Genomic DNA, 16,650 nt, shown 5'->3' with positions numbered 1-16,650 from the left:
CCAAAATCGTGGGGTGTACGAAAAATATCAGATTACTTTAATGTATCGTATCCATTAGCAAGCAAAGCTTTCTACTCCAGGTTCTTCTACAGATGTTTATAAAAGGCATCCATTATCTTAAGAATTGCAACAACTAGTGGAAAACTTATTATAATCCTAACATAATTAGAATACTACCGGGGAAAAAATATTATATTTCCGTTATAAAGAATGGAGTTCTTAAATTCATGCTCAAAAAAGATTATTGCTTGGTAATTTAAAATTAATTTATTCACTTTTTAAAGGAATGCATTCGGAATACAAAATTAGTCTAACTAAATTTAGTATTCTTAGAATCAAAGAATGCGTCCTTGCAGTCAGTAATCGCACACATGTATGTTTGTGTATGAAAAATACATCAAAATGTTAAACTGATGATAGATAATGCAGAATTCAAGAAATTATCAAAAACCGAATCTAAATTGTCATTTCTTGGCTCTTATAAAGATACATTATAGTTCATGGTGTGTGATTCTTCTTCTCCTTCATGTAACCTCCTGAAGTGTGACAAGTGCACTGGTGTGTAAAAATTAATTGATGTGCTGAGTAACCTGTTTAACGGTAATTTTATCAGCTCGGTTGTATATAGAAGTAAGTTGGATTTCAACTAATAGAACTATGATTCAGACTTTAATCGATACTGATGATGATTTTATAGAGAAATTTTTAACAAATTTACAAATTCTCTTAAAGCATGATTTCATTTATAAGCAGCAAAACAACTATTTTTCTGATTTGGAAAAATCCTCAATGCCAGGTGACATCCAGAGCCAGTAAAGGCGCTAGCACAGCTCCTACTGCCTGCCTACCTGCCTGCAGGTTGACATGGTAACACATAAGAGTAAGAGAGTCAGAAAATTCAAATTAAATGTTTTTTCTCTCTCACTCTTATGGCGCCTGCCTGCGCAGGCAGGCAGGCAGTAGAGGTGAGAGTGTACCTTAATGAGTACAACAACAAATTACATGACATCCCTTTGTTGATTGTTATAACGATCGAATTAATATAAATCATGATTGTTTTGCAATAAATTTAGAAGACTTGAAGCGCGATGCAAATGCAGTAAATTTTTTTATTCAAAAACTAATACTGAAATTAAAGGAAAGGTACAACTTGATTAAGAAGTTAATTTACATTTGTGATGGAGCAGGAAGTCAATACAAGAGCAAATGTAAATTTAAACTTTTGCCATCACTATAATGACTTCAAAATCTTAGCAGAGTGGCACTTTTATGGAACTTCGCATGAAAAAAGCTTCAGCGATGGAATTGGAGGTACATTAAAACGAATGTCTACACGTGCAAGTCTTCAAAATGTAAATGAAGAATTTATTTCAACAGCAAGTCAATTATATGAATGATCATCAAAACGGTTTAAAAAAATTACTAAGATGTTTTGGACAACGTATGAACATAACCTAAACGAGAAACGTCTGAGAAACCGTTTTTCTCAAGCTTGTCTAATTAAAGGAACGAGAAATTTTTATTGTTATGTTCAAAAAAGGATACTAGATACTGGGAAGGATAGAGTTAGGACTTAGGCTGAGGAAATGATGGAGAGTTACCAGGGCAACAAGAGAGATATCTCAACCGATAGCTCCCACCACAAATCGCCAACATTCAGACAGGTCAGACAAACCAGGAAACGAATAATGAAAACGTCACAACGTAAAATCAACGACGGTAATGATAATGAAAAAATGGAAATGGGGAGCGAAACAAAGATTCCAATCTCGATTTAATTCGAGTCATATTAAAAAAACTCTCAGTGTAACAAGAAGCTAAATGATTGTACTTAATATTAAAGTAACAATTAATTTTAACAAAATTATAAATTTATTTCTTGCAACATGTAAAAACAGTAAAAATGAATTTAAACCTTTAAAAACAATTTTTTAATTGTTTTTAACAGCCAATGGGAAATATACGTTTCACCTACTTTAAAAAATTATAACTTTCTTAAATCTTAATAGATCAAGTCCAGTAGGAGTCTAGTATGAAAACCAGATAAATAATAATGCATAATGCAATTTATTTAAATTGTTATAAACAATGTTAATTAACAAAAAGATAACTTTGATCCTCTTCATAAAAAAATTCTTTTTTTGCAGACAAATTAAAATTTATGTATAATTAAGTAATTTATGTCTATTTTGGTAAACAATTATTTTACAGTTAATAATTATCATTGTTATTAACAATTATATAAACAATAATCAAGTTTCTTTTGAATTTGTAAATATTTAAAATTTTAAAAAATTATTAGCACAAATAATTACAAATGTTATAAACAAATTTTTTTCTTTTTAACAAATAAATGGCTTATCTATGAAAAAAAAATTGTTTTTTTTTATATTTAACTGTAAATTTAAATGTAAATAAATAAAAAAAATTTTTTGTGCAAAATGAGCAAAATTAAATATTTGCTTTTTGTAGCACATTGAGAACACGTTTAAAATTGCAATGGCTTATAAAAATTGTTAATAACAATTGTAAATTTTAATTTTACAACATACATTTGAATTGGGTAACAAAATATAGAATTTTAAAGTGTTGGACACATTTTAAAAAAAAATGGTTTTTAGGAGATGGTAATCTAATGATTATAAACAATTAAAAACTGCATCAGCAATTTTCACTTAAACAATTTGAGATAAACTATTAGTTACATTTTTCTATAAATTTCAGAAAAAAGTAAGTTGTTCTATTATAAAGGAAAGAGGAAATGAATTTTCTTTACAAAAAACTTCGAAGCATTTGTTTATTTATATTTTTAATTGGTTCTTCGATAAATTGTTAGTTTATTATAGTTATACTATTTAAGAAAAAATATTTAGTATCTTGATAAATCATTTTGTTAATAAAAAAGTAAATTAAAGAATTTGCGGCTCCTGAAGTTTATCGCAGTTTCGTAAAAGTTGTCAAAAATTTTAAATAAATTAACAAACATCATTAATTTTTTTAAACTAAGGTAATATAACTTTTTCTCTCGACTTTAAAACTTTACTTTGCTTGAAAAAAATGTTTCTTATTAAAAAAATGAAACTGAAGATATTGTTCATAATTTGTTTAAAAAAGGAAGAATTATTTAAACAAATAGAAATATAATAAACTTCTCCGCCTAATTTCGTATTTTTTCTTACGAGTATTTAAAAAAATGTCAGTATATTGCATTAGGTCAAAAGTTATTAATATTTTTGTTACCGCGCTCGCTGCGCTCCACAGTGGGATAAAAAGACAAAATTTAGTTTAAATTAACTTTTAGTAGACCACAATTTTTCAAATTAAAATTTTTTTTTCATTTAACTCGGAACTAAATTCTAAAAAGATCTGTGAAAGTCGATTTTTTAAATTATGATTTATAAATTTTTAAATGTTAATGTAAAGTGAAAAAAAAATAATTTGTAGGGTTCCGTACACCTACGGTGTAACGGCGGAACCCTATTGGTGAAACTCTTGTGTCCGTAGCCAAATCGTGTCCCCCCCCCTAGCGGCTAAACTATTTGACCTAAAGAGCTCAAATTTGGTCCAGATATGTATTTTCACTCGTAGATTACAGGAAAAATATAGCAAATGTGATTGGACGTGATGGGCATAGCGTTGTCAAGGAAATAACAAGATTTTTGGCCAAAAATGCATAAAAAGTGACCATTCCCCCCCCTTAACTTCTAAACTATTCGACATGGAGAGCTGAAATTTTGCATGCTGGTGTATTTTTACTCGAATATTATAGGAAAAATATAGAGAACTTGATATGTAATATTAATACTATTCGCCATAGCGTTGTCAAGGAAAAACTAAAACATTTAAAAAACAAATTTTTTTTTCCTAACTTTTACATTATTTGACCTAATGAGCTGAAAATTGGTATCCTAGTGTATTATTACAGTCTGACGACAAAAAATTTATTTAAGAAACTTTTTGAAAAAAAATCAAAAAAAATTATTTTTTAATTTTTTTTTCAAAAAAAAAAATTGTTTTTTAGTTTAAACACGTGGCATTAAATATTTTAAGGAAGAGTGAAAATTTAAGAGAATAAATGAGAGATTGTTTTCTGACTTTAATTTCTTAACTAAAAATAAAAAAAAATTGGACAAGTGCGAGTTGTACTCGCACTGCAATGGCGGGTTCCGTACACAAATATTAAAACAATACTTTCAACATTTATCGGTAATTGGTAGAATTAAAATAAACAATTAAAAAAATATATTAAAATCATTTGATAAAAAAAAATAACTAAGAAAAATTAAAGTATTGTATATCTAATGTTGTAAACAATAATAAGCAGAGGAACTATAATTTTGAAAATTTTGTTCCTCTGCTTATTATTGTTTACAATATTAGATATATTTTAGAAATTGTTTATTTTAATTCTACCAATTACCGATAAATGTTGAAAGTATTGTTTTAATATTTGTGTACGGAACCCGCCATTGCAGTGCGAGTACAACTCGCACATGTCCAATTTTTTAAACTTTTCAATATATTTTAAACAAAATTTTTTTGACATACTCAATACTGCATACATTTTATGTCTGGGGTGTGTAAGTAGTAAGAAATTGTTTCTAATAATACAAATTGTTATAAAAAATTATATAAACAATTACAATCTAGGCAAAGATATGACTAAAAATAATTTGTTTGTTTTTATAAATTTACTTCAGCTAATTGCGATTAAACTTTCTTTTATAGAAATTTAGGTTTTACAATAATTTTTCTTAATTATTTAAACAATTTTAACAAACAATTGCACTGTAAGGACATTTTTGGGCACAAGTGAATAAAATTTTTTACAATTAATGTTTCTCCTAAATCGACTAGAAATTATCCTTATGTTTAAAAAATAATTTATTCTTGATGATAATCTCTGGGCAGCTTAGAAGAAAACTTAATTGTAAAAATTCGATTTATTTCTGTCCAAAAATGTTCATAAAATGCTATTGTTTATTAAAATTGTTTAAATAATTAAGAAAAATTATCGCAAAACAACAATTTCATTAAAAAAAGTTAAATTGCAATAAGCTGCAATAAATTTATTTTTGGAAAAAATTTCTTTTAGGCATAAATGCGCACAAAGTGTAATTGTTTATATAATTTGTTTATAAAAATTATTAAGTTATTTGTGAAATAACATTTTCATGAGGATAATCTCTAGGCTGTTATTAGAAGAAACATTAATCGTAATAAATTTGATTCATTTCTGCTCAAAAATGATAAACAAATTATTTTAGTCCTATCTTCGCCTAGAGTATAATTGTTTATTTAATTTGTTTATAACAATTTGTAGTCTTAGAAACAATTTTTTTACTACTTACACACCCCAGAAATAAAATGTATTCAATATTGAATATGTAAAAAAAATTTTGTTTCAAATATTGAAAAGTTTAAGTCATTTTTTTACACTTTACATTAATATTAAAAATTTATAAAACAAAATTTAATAAATCGACTTTCACAAATCTTTTTAGAATTTAGTTCTTAGTTAGAGAGAAATTTTTTTTTTTAATTTGGTTAAAAATTGTGGTCTAAAAGTTAATTTAAACCAAATTTTGTCTTTTTATCCCACTGTGGCGACTAGAAGGCAATTTTTTATTGGCAATTTATTATACTCTATTATCAATAGCAAAACTCCATCTTACCTCTATGAATTTTTTGATTTTATTAACAATAATGAATTTAATTCTACTAGACTTCGAGAGAGGAAAAATGTTTTGAAAATACCTTTTCATCGTACTTGTAAGAGGCAAAGATCTTTCATTGTAAGAGGCCCAAGACTGTGGAATAAACTACCGAATAGTATTAGGGAAGCGCCTATCCAATTTTTGTTTAAGAAATTATTTTTTGATATTACGTACTGGTAACTTTACGATATCTTTATGTTTTCTTTCATTAGTTTGATATTAATTATTGGTTTATTGTTAATATATATATATATATATATATATATATATTATTTCTCTTTTTTTGTTTGTTCCTTTTGATAGAGGTTTATTGAGAGTAATGTATGCCACCATAATGTATTCTTTACTACTATATTTTCAAATTACGTAATTAGGTTTAATTTTATGTATATAGTTCCTTGGTGGGCTAACAGCCCTAGGAGCTTGATTTCTTTAAATAAATAAATAAATAAAATTATAACTTTTGACTCAATGCAATATACTGACTTTTATTTTTTTTAAATACTCGTGATAAAACAGGGAATCATAATTGACCAGAAAAACTATGAAATTAGGCGGAGAAGTTTATTTTATTTCTATTTATTTATAATAATTGTTGCTATTTTAAACAAATTAGGAACAAAATCTAACAAATATTTTTTGTTCGAAAGTATAATTATTGTATATTACTCATAAGAAATTTTATTAAAATCCATCAAATAGAACGCTAGAAAAAAGTTTTTCAATAATTTGATCGGTAAAAATTGTTTAAACAATAACTATTAAAAAAATTAAAATTTTGCAAAATCAACTTTGGGGTCATATTTTGGTACGAAAATACTATAAAATTATTGATATGCAATATTAAAATATCGCCATTGAAAAATTAGTGGCACGCTTCAGAAATTTTGAGCCAACTTTTTAGAGAAAACTTTTTTTTTATTTTTTTGTTGAATCAACGTTGGTAACTTCAGTTTCATTTCGAAAAATTGTAATTATATAAAAAATTCTGTTCAGTAAAAAAATGAGTTAATTTAAAGTCAATTAAATAAAAATTTAAAAACAGACATTCTGTGAAATAAAATTTGATAAAATGAGAATTTAGGGCCTATTCATGAGCCTCCAAAATTGGAGTCAGTGTTTATTGTTTTTTTTAACAAACAGGTTAGCTTGTATCTCTTATTTTTCTCATCTTTCTCATTAATATTTTTACACGCTGTCGAATTAATTAATTACTCTATTTTCAATCGTTCATTTCAATTCGAGTGGTGTATTATTAAAATTATCATAAATTTTTTTCATTTCCTTATGTAATGAAACTTATTGGAAAACATATTATAAAATACTGGAAAAAAATTAAACTTGATAAAAAAATCTAAAAAGTATTGTTAAATAAATTTTATCACATACGTAAGTTAATTTTGCTATAGCATTCGCCTTGACAGCAATATTATCTTGCCGTAATTCCTGTTTAATCTCTTCCATACACTGTGCAATATATTTTGCCTAAAAAAAGAAAATAATTATATAAAATATTTAGAATTATTAAACAATTCAATTACATTGTACAATTTTTGTTTTATACTGAAAAACTAATATAAAAAACAACATATTGAAAAAGCATTAAATACCTCATTTTCTTTATTGTTTCTTATCCCTCTTACGAGATCTGTCAGATTTTTATCGAACATTCGTTCAAAATTTCCCTTCACTTTACGAAAAGCCATATTTGTAATCTTGACAAAATTAACTCTTTATTATTTTCACATATAAAGTAAATTTATACATAAAATTCATTTCTTTTTATTACCCTACTTATTTTCAATTACATTTAACAAACCTTGTACAACCTGCTTTAAAATTCAGCCATTTTGCTATCTCTTTTTAAACAAGGTTGGGCAATTTAGCAGAATTGTTCTTTTTAGGGTGCGATCACACGACTTTTGGAGAAACCATTCTTGTCTTTCTCTCTCCTATGACAGAGGCGTAAGTTCAAGAGTGAGAGAGATAGGAAATTATCCTATCTCTCTCACTCTTGAACGCTACTATAGCAACCTGCATGCAAAAGTTTTGCATGCGGAGGCCTGAACGCTCCCTTAAACTTTCGGTGAAAATTGTCCAGAATGGAACATCTGCATTGGAGTAAGAGAGACAGGTTGTGTATATCTGTCTCTCTTACTCCAATGTGGGTTTTCTGTTCTGGACAATAAACATTCGTCGTCACGAACTAAGAATATTTGATAGAAATAACACGACTTTTCAAAATTCCGTCAAGGCATTAGGTTGAGTCCACAATAGCACCTTGAACGGAACGTAATCGTAACGTAAATTGCTAAGTTATTGTTTCGTTACGTTTACGTTACGTTCAAGGTGCTATTGTGGACTCAACCTAAAGTTGTGTAATCCACATTGGAGTAAGAGAAACAGATACACAGCCTATCTTTCTTACTCCAATATAGATTTTCCATACAGGATAACTTTGACCGAAGATGTAAATGCTCCATTATTGGAACAATACAGCGTTCGAACGCAAACATGTAAACACAGCCTGAAATTGAAATTCACTGACTCTCTTACTCTTGTACGTTACCATGACAACCTGTAGGCATGCGGCAGAACTGTGGCCGTTTCATAATATCAATTCCAGGTGTGACCGCACCTTTACTTTGCAGTGCAACAAAAATTCGTTGTATGTTTACCATCTAAGTGCAATTTTTATTTCTATCACATGCTTTTCTTGGTATAGCTCTTTACAGATTTTACTCAACGTGGTGTGTTGCGTTAAAGTATTAAAGGTAAATAAAATTAATAAATTTACGTTTTTTAGTGCTAAATTTCATTATATTTTTATTTTAATATTAAAAGTAATAACTAAAAATTGCATTTCAATGAAATATTTCATGACATCCGGTGTAATTTATTGGATGAAAGAGAAAATATAGCACGTCGATTCATCATACCTAGAAATAATATTATTTAAAAAAAATGCAATAATTTTTCATTCAGTGTTTTTTATTTTCTGTTGAAAACATTTTTGACATATTGTTGTAATCAATAAATAATACTTTATGGTAATTTTCAAGTCGTGATTTACAGAATATAAACATAACCTCAAAATTGTTGGTTTCTTTTCGCATTGAACTTGGCATATTTGAAGTATAAATATTATGTACATTATAATTTATTTTGATTATTTTAAGTAAAATGCATTGAATTTTTATTCATTTTTATCACAGCATTAAATTTAAATGCACGGTTTTAATTATTGTAGTATTAATTAATCACTTTTATTAAAGAAAAAATCACAATTTTCGCAAAATTGTCTCGTATTATTTTTAACTGGAAACAATTTATAATTTAATTCTTATATTTTTAATAAACCAGTAGGTTTAGAAAATTCAAATTTTTACTAAAAAATTTATCATTTTGTCATATTTTTTGCTTTATTTCATAAATTGTTTAATACACAATTGTATTATTGATATTAAAATGATTTTTTCTAATTAACTTATAGTTGTTAAAGCTATAGTTTAAAAATATAAATAAACTATCAAGTGTTTCAAATTTTTAAAAATTCACCTATCAACTAATTAATATTATTTTTGTTCAACAACATTAATAAAAGTCTTCTAAAGAATGAAATTATTTTCAATTAAATTTCTTGGTAGCAGGCATCACGGTTTGTCTCCTTTTCCCCTTTACTCAATTTTGGCACCTTTTTCGCCTTTTTTAACGATTTGTCACCTTTTCCCCTTTTTTTGTGATTTCAAAATCCTTTTTTCATCTTTTTGTAATAAAAAATAAACAAGTTTTTCTTTTCTTGAAATCTTTTTCAAAGTGTAATCATAAAGAATTTTATAAATTATAAGGTGGTTCATTCAGTAGAATACAGACCTGTAGAAAAATAATTAATTAACATTAAACTAATTCAAATATTATTATTAGTAATTAAGAAATTATTATTAATAGTTTTTTCTAGAAGAACAAAAACCCTCATACAAAGCCTTTAATTTTTTCCATTTCTGACAATAATTTCTTTTTAAATTATTACTTATAAATTATTTAATGAATAATTTTACTTAAATCATTCAAAATTAATTGAATTTTGAAAGAGTTGCGTTTATAATTTTCATAAATAGATCAACTTCAAAAGGTTTCAATCTACTATTTTAATAAAATTTTTCCAAAAGAATTAAATAATTTTAAAAAAATTCTAAGAAAACATTTAATTATTTTCATAAATAATAAAAATTCACAGGAATTCAATTATTTACAAATTTTTTATAAATATTTTCGCAATAATTCAATTATTGTCATAGACAATAAAACTCATCGCAGAATTTCAATAAATTATTTTTAGTTCAATTCTAATCGAATTCCTCGAAAAATGTAATTATTCTTAAAAATTTTATAAAAATTCGTCGAAAGAATTTAATTATATTTAAAAATTTGTTGATAAACTTCATTATGAGAATTACATTTAAAGAAACATTCAATTATTCAATAAAATTATTTATATTTTTGTATTTAAATTGTAATTGAATTGAATCTTGTAATCTTAAGAAAGATCTAATTAAATTTCGAACAGTAAAAATAAATTAATTACGTAAAAATTAATTGAACTTTTTTCATTTTTAGGAAATCAAGATGTCGCACTTAACGTGGATGATAATTCGAAACAATAATGCGTTTCTGTTGAAGAAACGTACAATCAACAAGCCTTTTTCAACTGTAAGTATTTATTTTAAAAAAATTTTTCATTTAAGTTCTCAAAATTCTTCATTTTTATTTATAAATCTTATGAAAACATTGTCTTAGAATAAGGATTTTAGGTACCGAAATACTTGTAAAAAATTTAAAAGAAATACTTTTAAAAGAATATAGTATATTTTACATTAACTATGTAAACCTGTATTGCCAATTAATTTAACAAGTGAAAGATTTAAGCATTTATTATCTTAATTATGTCTTTTTGCATTTTGACTGTTAATAACTTTAAAAGTAAAATTTTTCGTAATTGTGCGACTTCAAGGGAAAATTCTCATATTTCGGAGTAAGTAAATTAATTGCAATGAAATTCAAGAATTTTTTTTAAAGAAATGTTTCCACTAAATATTACGTCAAAAAATACTGAATATTTTGACGTAATATTTTATGGAAACATTTCTTTTTATGTGTAGGTTGAAATTCCTAAGTTTCGTTGCAATTGGTTTACTCACTCCGAAATAATTTTTCTAATTAAATTTTCGAAATATACAATTAAATAGATTTTGAATAATTGAAATTTTGTAAAATTTAATTGAAAATAAATTATTTTTTCCAGTGTTTTATTACAATTTTTTAAAATTAACTTTTACAGAATTTTCAACTGAAAGTTTTGGAAATAATTGAATTCTCAAAAACTTTAAGAAATAATCCTCAAGTCAATAAAATAATATAAAATAATAAATAAAATAATAAAATTCAATAAAAATGAAATAATGAAAATTAGGTTCTGAATATAATAATATTAAAATAGTTTTAAAAAAAATTCAAATACATACACAAATTAATAACATTAACATTTTTTAGAATTATTTTTTTAATTTTGGAGAAAATAATCATATTCAAAATTTTTAATTAAAATTCTTCAAAAGATTTTTTTTTAAATTATGACAAAAATGTCAATCATTTTTGAAAAATTACATTACAATATTTATAAAAAACTATTTCTTAGTATTGTTTTATCATAATTTTTTAAGATTCAATTACCTTCGAACAAAGTAAATTAAAATTTTTAAAAATTTACTATTTTAGAATTTTTGACAAATCATTTATAATTACTTCAAAAATTTGATTATCTTTTTTATATTTTTTAAAAACTCAATTATTTTTCAAAGATTTTACTAAATTTAAATTATTTTTTCAAAGATTTCACCAAATTTCAATTTTTTGAAAATTTTTCAATTGTGTGTAATTGTAAAACTATTGTCTTTCAAAAAGTATGTAGAAATATTTTTAAAAAGTTAATTTTACGAATTTCTTATTAAAATTTTTGAAATTATTCCACCTTAATATCTTTAAAAAGAAAAATAAACGGTTTGAATTATTGTAAAAAATTGAATTTTTGTATTTAAATAATTGAATTCTCGAAGAACTTTTGAAAAATTATTAAAAATTAATATAGATAATAAATAATTGATTTAGAGATGAAGTTTAGTTAAAAATTTTAGAAAATAATTGAATTTTTGGAAGGGTTATAGTTTTAAAGTTTTAATTTTTAGAAATTATTACATTTCAGAAGTTGAAATTTTTAAAATTTTATTTCCTGTGAAAAATGAAATAAGAAGTATTTAAATATTTATTCAGCAAAATAATACATAAGTTTTGATTAATTGAATTTAGAAATCAGTGAAGAATCAGAGAAGTACAAAATAAAATTTTTGTGACAACACTAAATTAAATAAACGACTTTTTTTCTATTTTTAATCGACTAAAGCGACTTTTTTTTATCGTTAAAGTCAATCCGAGGCCTGTAATTTTTTTTGTCTTAAGTAATATTTTTTTCCAATACTTACGTTTTTGAATTTTGTAGGAACCAAACAATTTAACAAATCTCAGTAGTTATCGGTATTCTGGATTAATCCATCGCAAAAGTGTGGGTGTCATTGACACGCCAGATAAGAAGGGCTTCACAGTTGTATACAAAAAGTCAAGATCGGCTTCAAAACCAGCTAAAACTGTTGTAAGGCGTACAATGAAATCAGGAAATCGACGAGCTCTTCATAAATTGAAAACTTTACTCACCGCCAACAAGTATCGAGTAGATCTTACCAAGGTAATATATTCTTTATTATACTAGCTCCTCCGACGGCCGCAAGCGGCCGTCTATGGTGCTAGTTTTTATATGTCCATTGTCTAAGTCCATTACTTTATTAATAATAATATTCAAATTTTTTCAGTTAATAATTTGCTTATTTATATTTGAAATGTTGACGTTTTTTTGACAATGCAAAATAAGATTTATTATGTGTACTTTCTCTTAACAAAAATAAAATTTATATATTCGCGCTCTTTTTAAATAACATACGAATGCAGCGCCACTTTCACATGTACAAACAATTTTAAAAACACCCTTCTATTAAGATTTTACATTCTCATTGCCCATTCTTTACTTCGATACTTTTCGATACATTCGACCTTTCCACTCCATGTCTTTTTTAAGAAAGGAGAATCTTTATTATAAACGAAAGATTTTGTTAGGAATGCATACTAAAAATTCACTAAGAGGGCATAATAAAATAGCTTTAAATCTACAAATTGAGTATGTTTTTCTATCAATAGAATAATGTAGCTTCACATAAATTTTAGAAACATTTCATTTCTCTCACTGCATCGTAATAAAATTTATTAAAGTTTAAAGTATTTTTAAGGGGATGTCAAAGTCGATGCGATTTTCCTATTGAAACTCAATGTAAAAAATCCAATCGATTTTGACACCACCTTAAGCAATTTAATTCATTAATATCTTATTTTCAAGGAAAATGATTTGAGAATTATTTTTCAGAAATAACTAGTTTTTAATTAAGGACAGGGTTCGGAAGTTACGTGTAACTTGAGAGTTTTTGACGTATATAACGTTTTCGACGTAATATACGTCAAAAAGAGTAAAATATTCAGTATATTACGTTTTCAATATGGCGCGCGCAAGATATGTATAAATTTTTCTTCAAAATAGTTTATATTTATCTGGACGGCAGAGAAAAAAAAATTTTGTTACAATATTATATAATGCAGTAGGATAAACTCCGCAAATATCAATATTAACGTATTAATTTTTTTGTAAGGATGTTCACTCATAACATAACCTTTAAAAACATATACCTTATAATTTTCCCTACTTATTAAACTTTGCATAATTAAGCGATAAAATTATATCACGTTTTTTTAATTTAAATGTTGGTTTTTATACAATAATTATACGTAAATAGCATTAGTTTTCTGATAGTCTGTCAATTGTTTTAGAAATGTCTGTAAAAAAGGGTGACAAAAATGCGTTCAATGCAGAAAATTTGCAGTCAAAACATTCATCTTCGCAGGCAGATGATTAATAATAAACAATTTGTGGTTATTATTAACAATTTGGTTATTGAATTACAAATATTTGAGGTTATGTTATGCACGTTTTACCCGTTCTACGCATGCGCCGTAGTAATATCGACAAAACGTAATATACATATATTTTCGTAAAAAATTCAAGACGTAATATACGTAGTAATATACGTGTAGAAAACTACGTATATTACGTGCGAACCCTGATTAAGGAGGAATGGTATACCTAATCGGGATAAAAGTTTGTGACGTTTAGGGGAATTTGTAATTTTGTTATTTAAGCTACATATAGCAGTTTTTCTTTTTGAAATCATAAAAGTAGACATCAATGAATATTAAAAAGTATATATTAAATAAGGAAAATATAATAAATTTATTAAATCACATTTTTTTATAAAAGCAGAAAATAATTTTTGTTACTGTCTGTACGAATTTAAAACCTAAGAAAATAAAAGTTACTGAAATTCTCTAAAAATTATTTTCGGATTTATCGAGTATTCCATTGCAAACTTTGAAAAAAATGCTATTATTACGTATACATTTGTCTTATTATGCTATAATATTAATGTTATTAATTATAAACGTTGTCAAATAACAATTTGTAATGAGCGAAAAATCGTGACAACGTCGCAATGCAAGTAGTTTGTATTTTGATCGTTGGTAACAGTGTCAAGTGTGGTTTGTTAGGCTGCGGTTACACCTCTGCAGGCAGCCTGCCTGCCTGCAGGTTGTCATGGTAATGTACAAGAGTAAGAGAGTCAGTGACTTCAAACTTCTCCCTCACTCTCGTTGCTCCTGCCTGCGCAGGCAGGCAGCCTGCAGAGGTGTAACCGCAGCCTTATGATTTGCATTTGTGTGGTTAAAAATAATGAAAATTTGTCATTTTTGGTACCTTTGGCGCCATCTCTTGGTTCTATTGGACTAAACAGCTGTCACATGTGAGACTTTATATAGTGTTGCCACGTTTTCTCTGTTTGTCTGTCATAAAATTAGTTTTCTTCCAGAAACTAATTAATTACTTTTAAACTAATTAGTGAATAAAAAAGAACCTTCGTGATTAATAAAGCTTAAATCTTGACCTTCAAGATACAATTTTTACAAAAAATTCTGAACGTTTTAAGTATTAAATTTTTAATGATAAACATGCAAATTCGTGCTTTCTCCATAAGAGGTAATGCTAAATTAAATAATTTTTAACTTGTAAACTATTTAGTGAAAAATTCTGAAATTTGGTGGGAAACTTTATTATATAAAAGCAAATCATTTCCCAAAATATCAAAAGATTCTGAATGTATTGAATTTCTATACCATTCCTCCTTAAAAAATTTGTTAATTGAAATTTAAACTTGTCGAGTATGAACTTTTAAGATAATGGAATATAAATCTACAATTTAAAAATTTCAATGAATGTAAAGAAGAAATTAAGTGAAATTTATTTTATATTCATTTAACTCACAATTATATTAATTTAATTCTATTTAAAATCTGACAATTGCATTATAAGAATTAACGTTAGATTTGTTGTATATGTATAAGATGTTCTAACTTTTGAAAATTGTATTTACAGGCCGCTCTACGACGTGCAAGCGCAGTGCTGAAATCCCAAAAACCAGTGACAGCAAAAAAGACACGTATCGTAAAGAAAGCGGATTAATGTAATCATTAAATAAATGTATTTCTGCAAAATTTTTGTGTACATTTTTTAAATAAACTTTTCGGAAATATTACTGGTCTATAAAAAAAGTGTCATCAATTTCTCTGCCCAAATTAAATGTTTGTCGTTAACTCTATACAATTTTTACATCCCAAACAAGAAAATATAACAACATTGAAGGACACTGCTGACATTTTCAGGCTTCACAGTGCCCCTAACAAGTATTTTAGGGGAAATAGGGGACTGAAAATAAAAAAATAGGGGACTTTTAGGGAACCATAAAAATTGATTAAATAAAGATAAAAATATAATTTATTTATACAGGGTTCCCACAAAAATTTAACTTCATTTTTCCCTGACTTTTCCCTAATTTCCAAACACAACTTTCACTTTTTCCCTGACTCTAAAGAATATTCTGATTCACTCTAAAAATTATTAGATACTCAAAAAAATGTTCTGTTCAATTTATTTACAAATTTCTTCAAAAGTAAAATTATTCGAAAACATCAATAGTTTTATTTAAAATAAATGTTTAATCATTTTTTTATTGAAATTAAGATGTTCAAAAATTTCAAATTCAAACCTTTTCAAATTGAACAACTCATAAGAATATTATTATGAAACATAAAGAAATGAATCACTCCGAGTCTTCGGAGTAACAATATTCTACAAGAACATTGTTACTGTAATTTCTTCAAAATTTTTTGTATCATTTCAATTTAATTAACATTTTCTAGAATTTTTAACTAAAATTCTACTTTAAATCAATAACATCAATTATTATTCAATTAAACTTTTTCAAAAAAATTAATTCTACAGAATTGTTAGTTAAAATTACATAATTATACGAGAAATCAATTATTTAAATACAAAAATAAATAATATTGAATGCTTCTTAAAATTTAATTTTTACGAAGAATTGAATTAAAAACTTATAAAAATATTTAATTTCTTTTATGGAATATAATTAAAAGTTTAATGAAATTTATTATATTAAAGAATTTTATAACAATTTTTGAAAATAATTGAAAACTTTTTGAAGAATTTTATTCAATTTTTTAAAAATAATTGAATTCCTGAGAAGAATTTAAATAATAATTTTTGAAAACAATTGAATTCATGAAAAGAATTTTATTAAAATTTTTGAAAATAATTGACTTGAAAAGAATTTTTCAAAAATTTTTGACAATGATTTAATTTTTGAGAAGA

The 16,650-nt window shown here is 25.4% G+C and overlaps 2 protein-coding genes across 3 annotated transcripts in view; one reads left to right on the top strand and one right to left on the bottom strand.

Moving 5' to 3' along the window:
- LOC122509054 (AP-3 complex subunit delta-1) overlaps nt 1-7,638 on the bottom strand; it is a 51,400-nt gene extending 43,762 nt beyond the window's left edge. The window contains exons 1-3 of one of the 2 annotated variants that reach the window (XM_043622817.1): nt 7,537-7,638; nt 7,328-7,432; nt 7,107-7,202 (exon numbers count right to left, since the gene is read on the bottom strand). In XM_043622817.1, the coding sequence (XP_043478752.1) occupies nt 7,107-7,202; nt 7,328-7,423 (192 nt within the window). In that variant the 5' untranslated portion in view covers nt 7,424-7,432; nt 7,537-7,638. Of the gene's footprint in view, nt 1-7,106; nt 7,203-7,327; nt 7,433-7,525 lie in introns of both variants that reach the window. The other variant, XM_043622827.1, reaches the window with a different exon arrangement.
- A 649-nt stretch (nt 7,639-8,287) lies between these two features.
- Nucleotides 8,288-15,473, top strand: LOC122509203 (60S ribosomal protein L28). The gene is made up of 4 exons (XM_043623055.1): nt 8,288-8,491; nt 10,335-10,427; nt 12,271-12,513; nt 15,355-15,473. The coding sequence occupies exons 1-4, from the start codon at nt 8,288-8,290 to the stop codon at nt 15,439-15,441; spliced, it is 627 nt and encodes a 208-aa protein (XP_043478990.1). The 3' UTR covers nt 15,442-15,473.
- Nucleotides 15,474-16,650: the final 1,177 nt, after the last annotated feature.

Source organism: Leptopilina heterotoma, unplaced genomic scaffold (genome assembly GCF_015476425.1).
Source record: "Leptopilina heterotoma isolate Lh14 unplaced genomic scaffold, ASM1547642v1 Lhet_115, whole genome shotgun sequence".
Taxonomy (NCBI): Eukaryota; Metazoa; Arthropoda; class Insecta; order Hymenoptera; family Figitidae; genus Leptopilina; species Leptopilina heterotoma.
The sequence above is the reverse complement of the archived record's forward strand: the minus strand, read 5'-3'. Positions and strand labels throughout refer to the sequence as shown.

Coding starts and splice junctions, on each gene's coding strand:
- LOC122509203 (XM_043623055.1), top strand. CDS start 8,288: ATGACAACCTGTAGGCATGCGGCAGAACTGTGGCCGTTTCATAATATC. Junction 10,428..12,270: donor TCAACAAGCCTTTTTCAACT/GTAAGTATTTAT, acceptor TGAATTTTGTAG/GAACCAAACAATTTAACAAA. Junction 12,514..15,354: donor ATCGAGTAGATCTTACCAAG/GTAATATATTCT, acceptor TTGTATTTACAG/GCCGCTCTACGACGTGCAAG.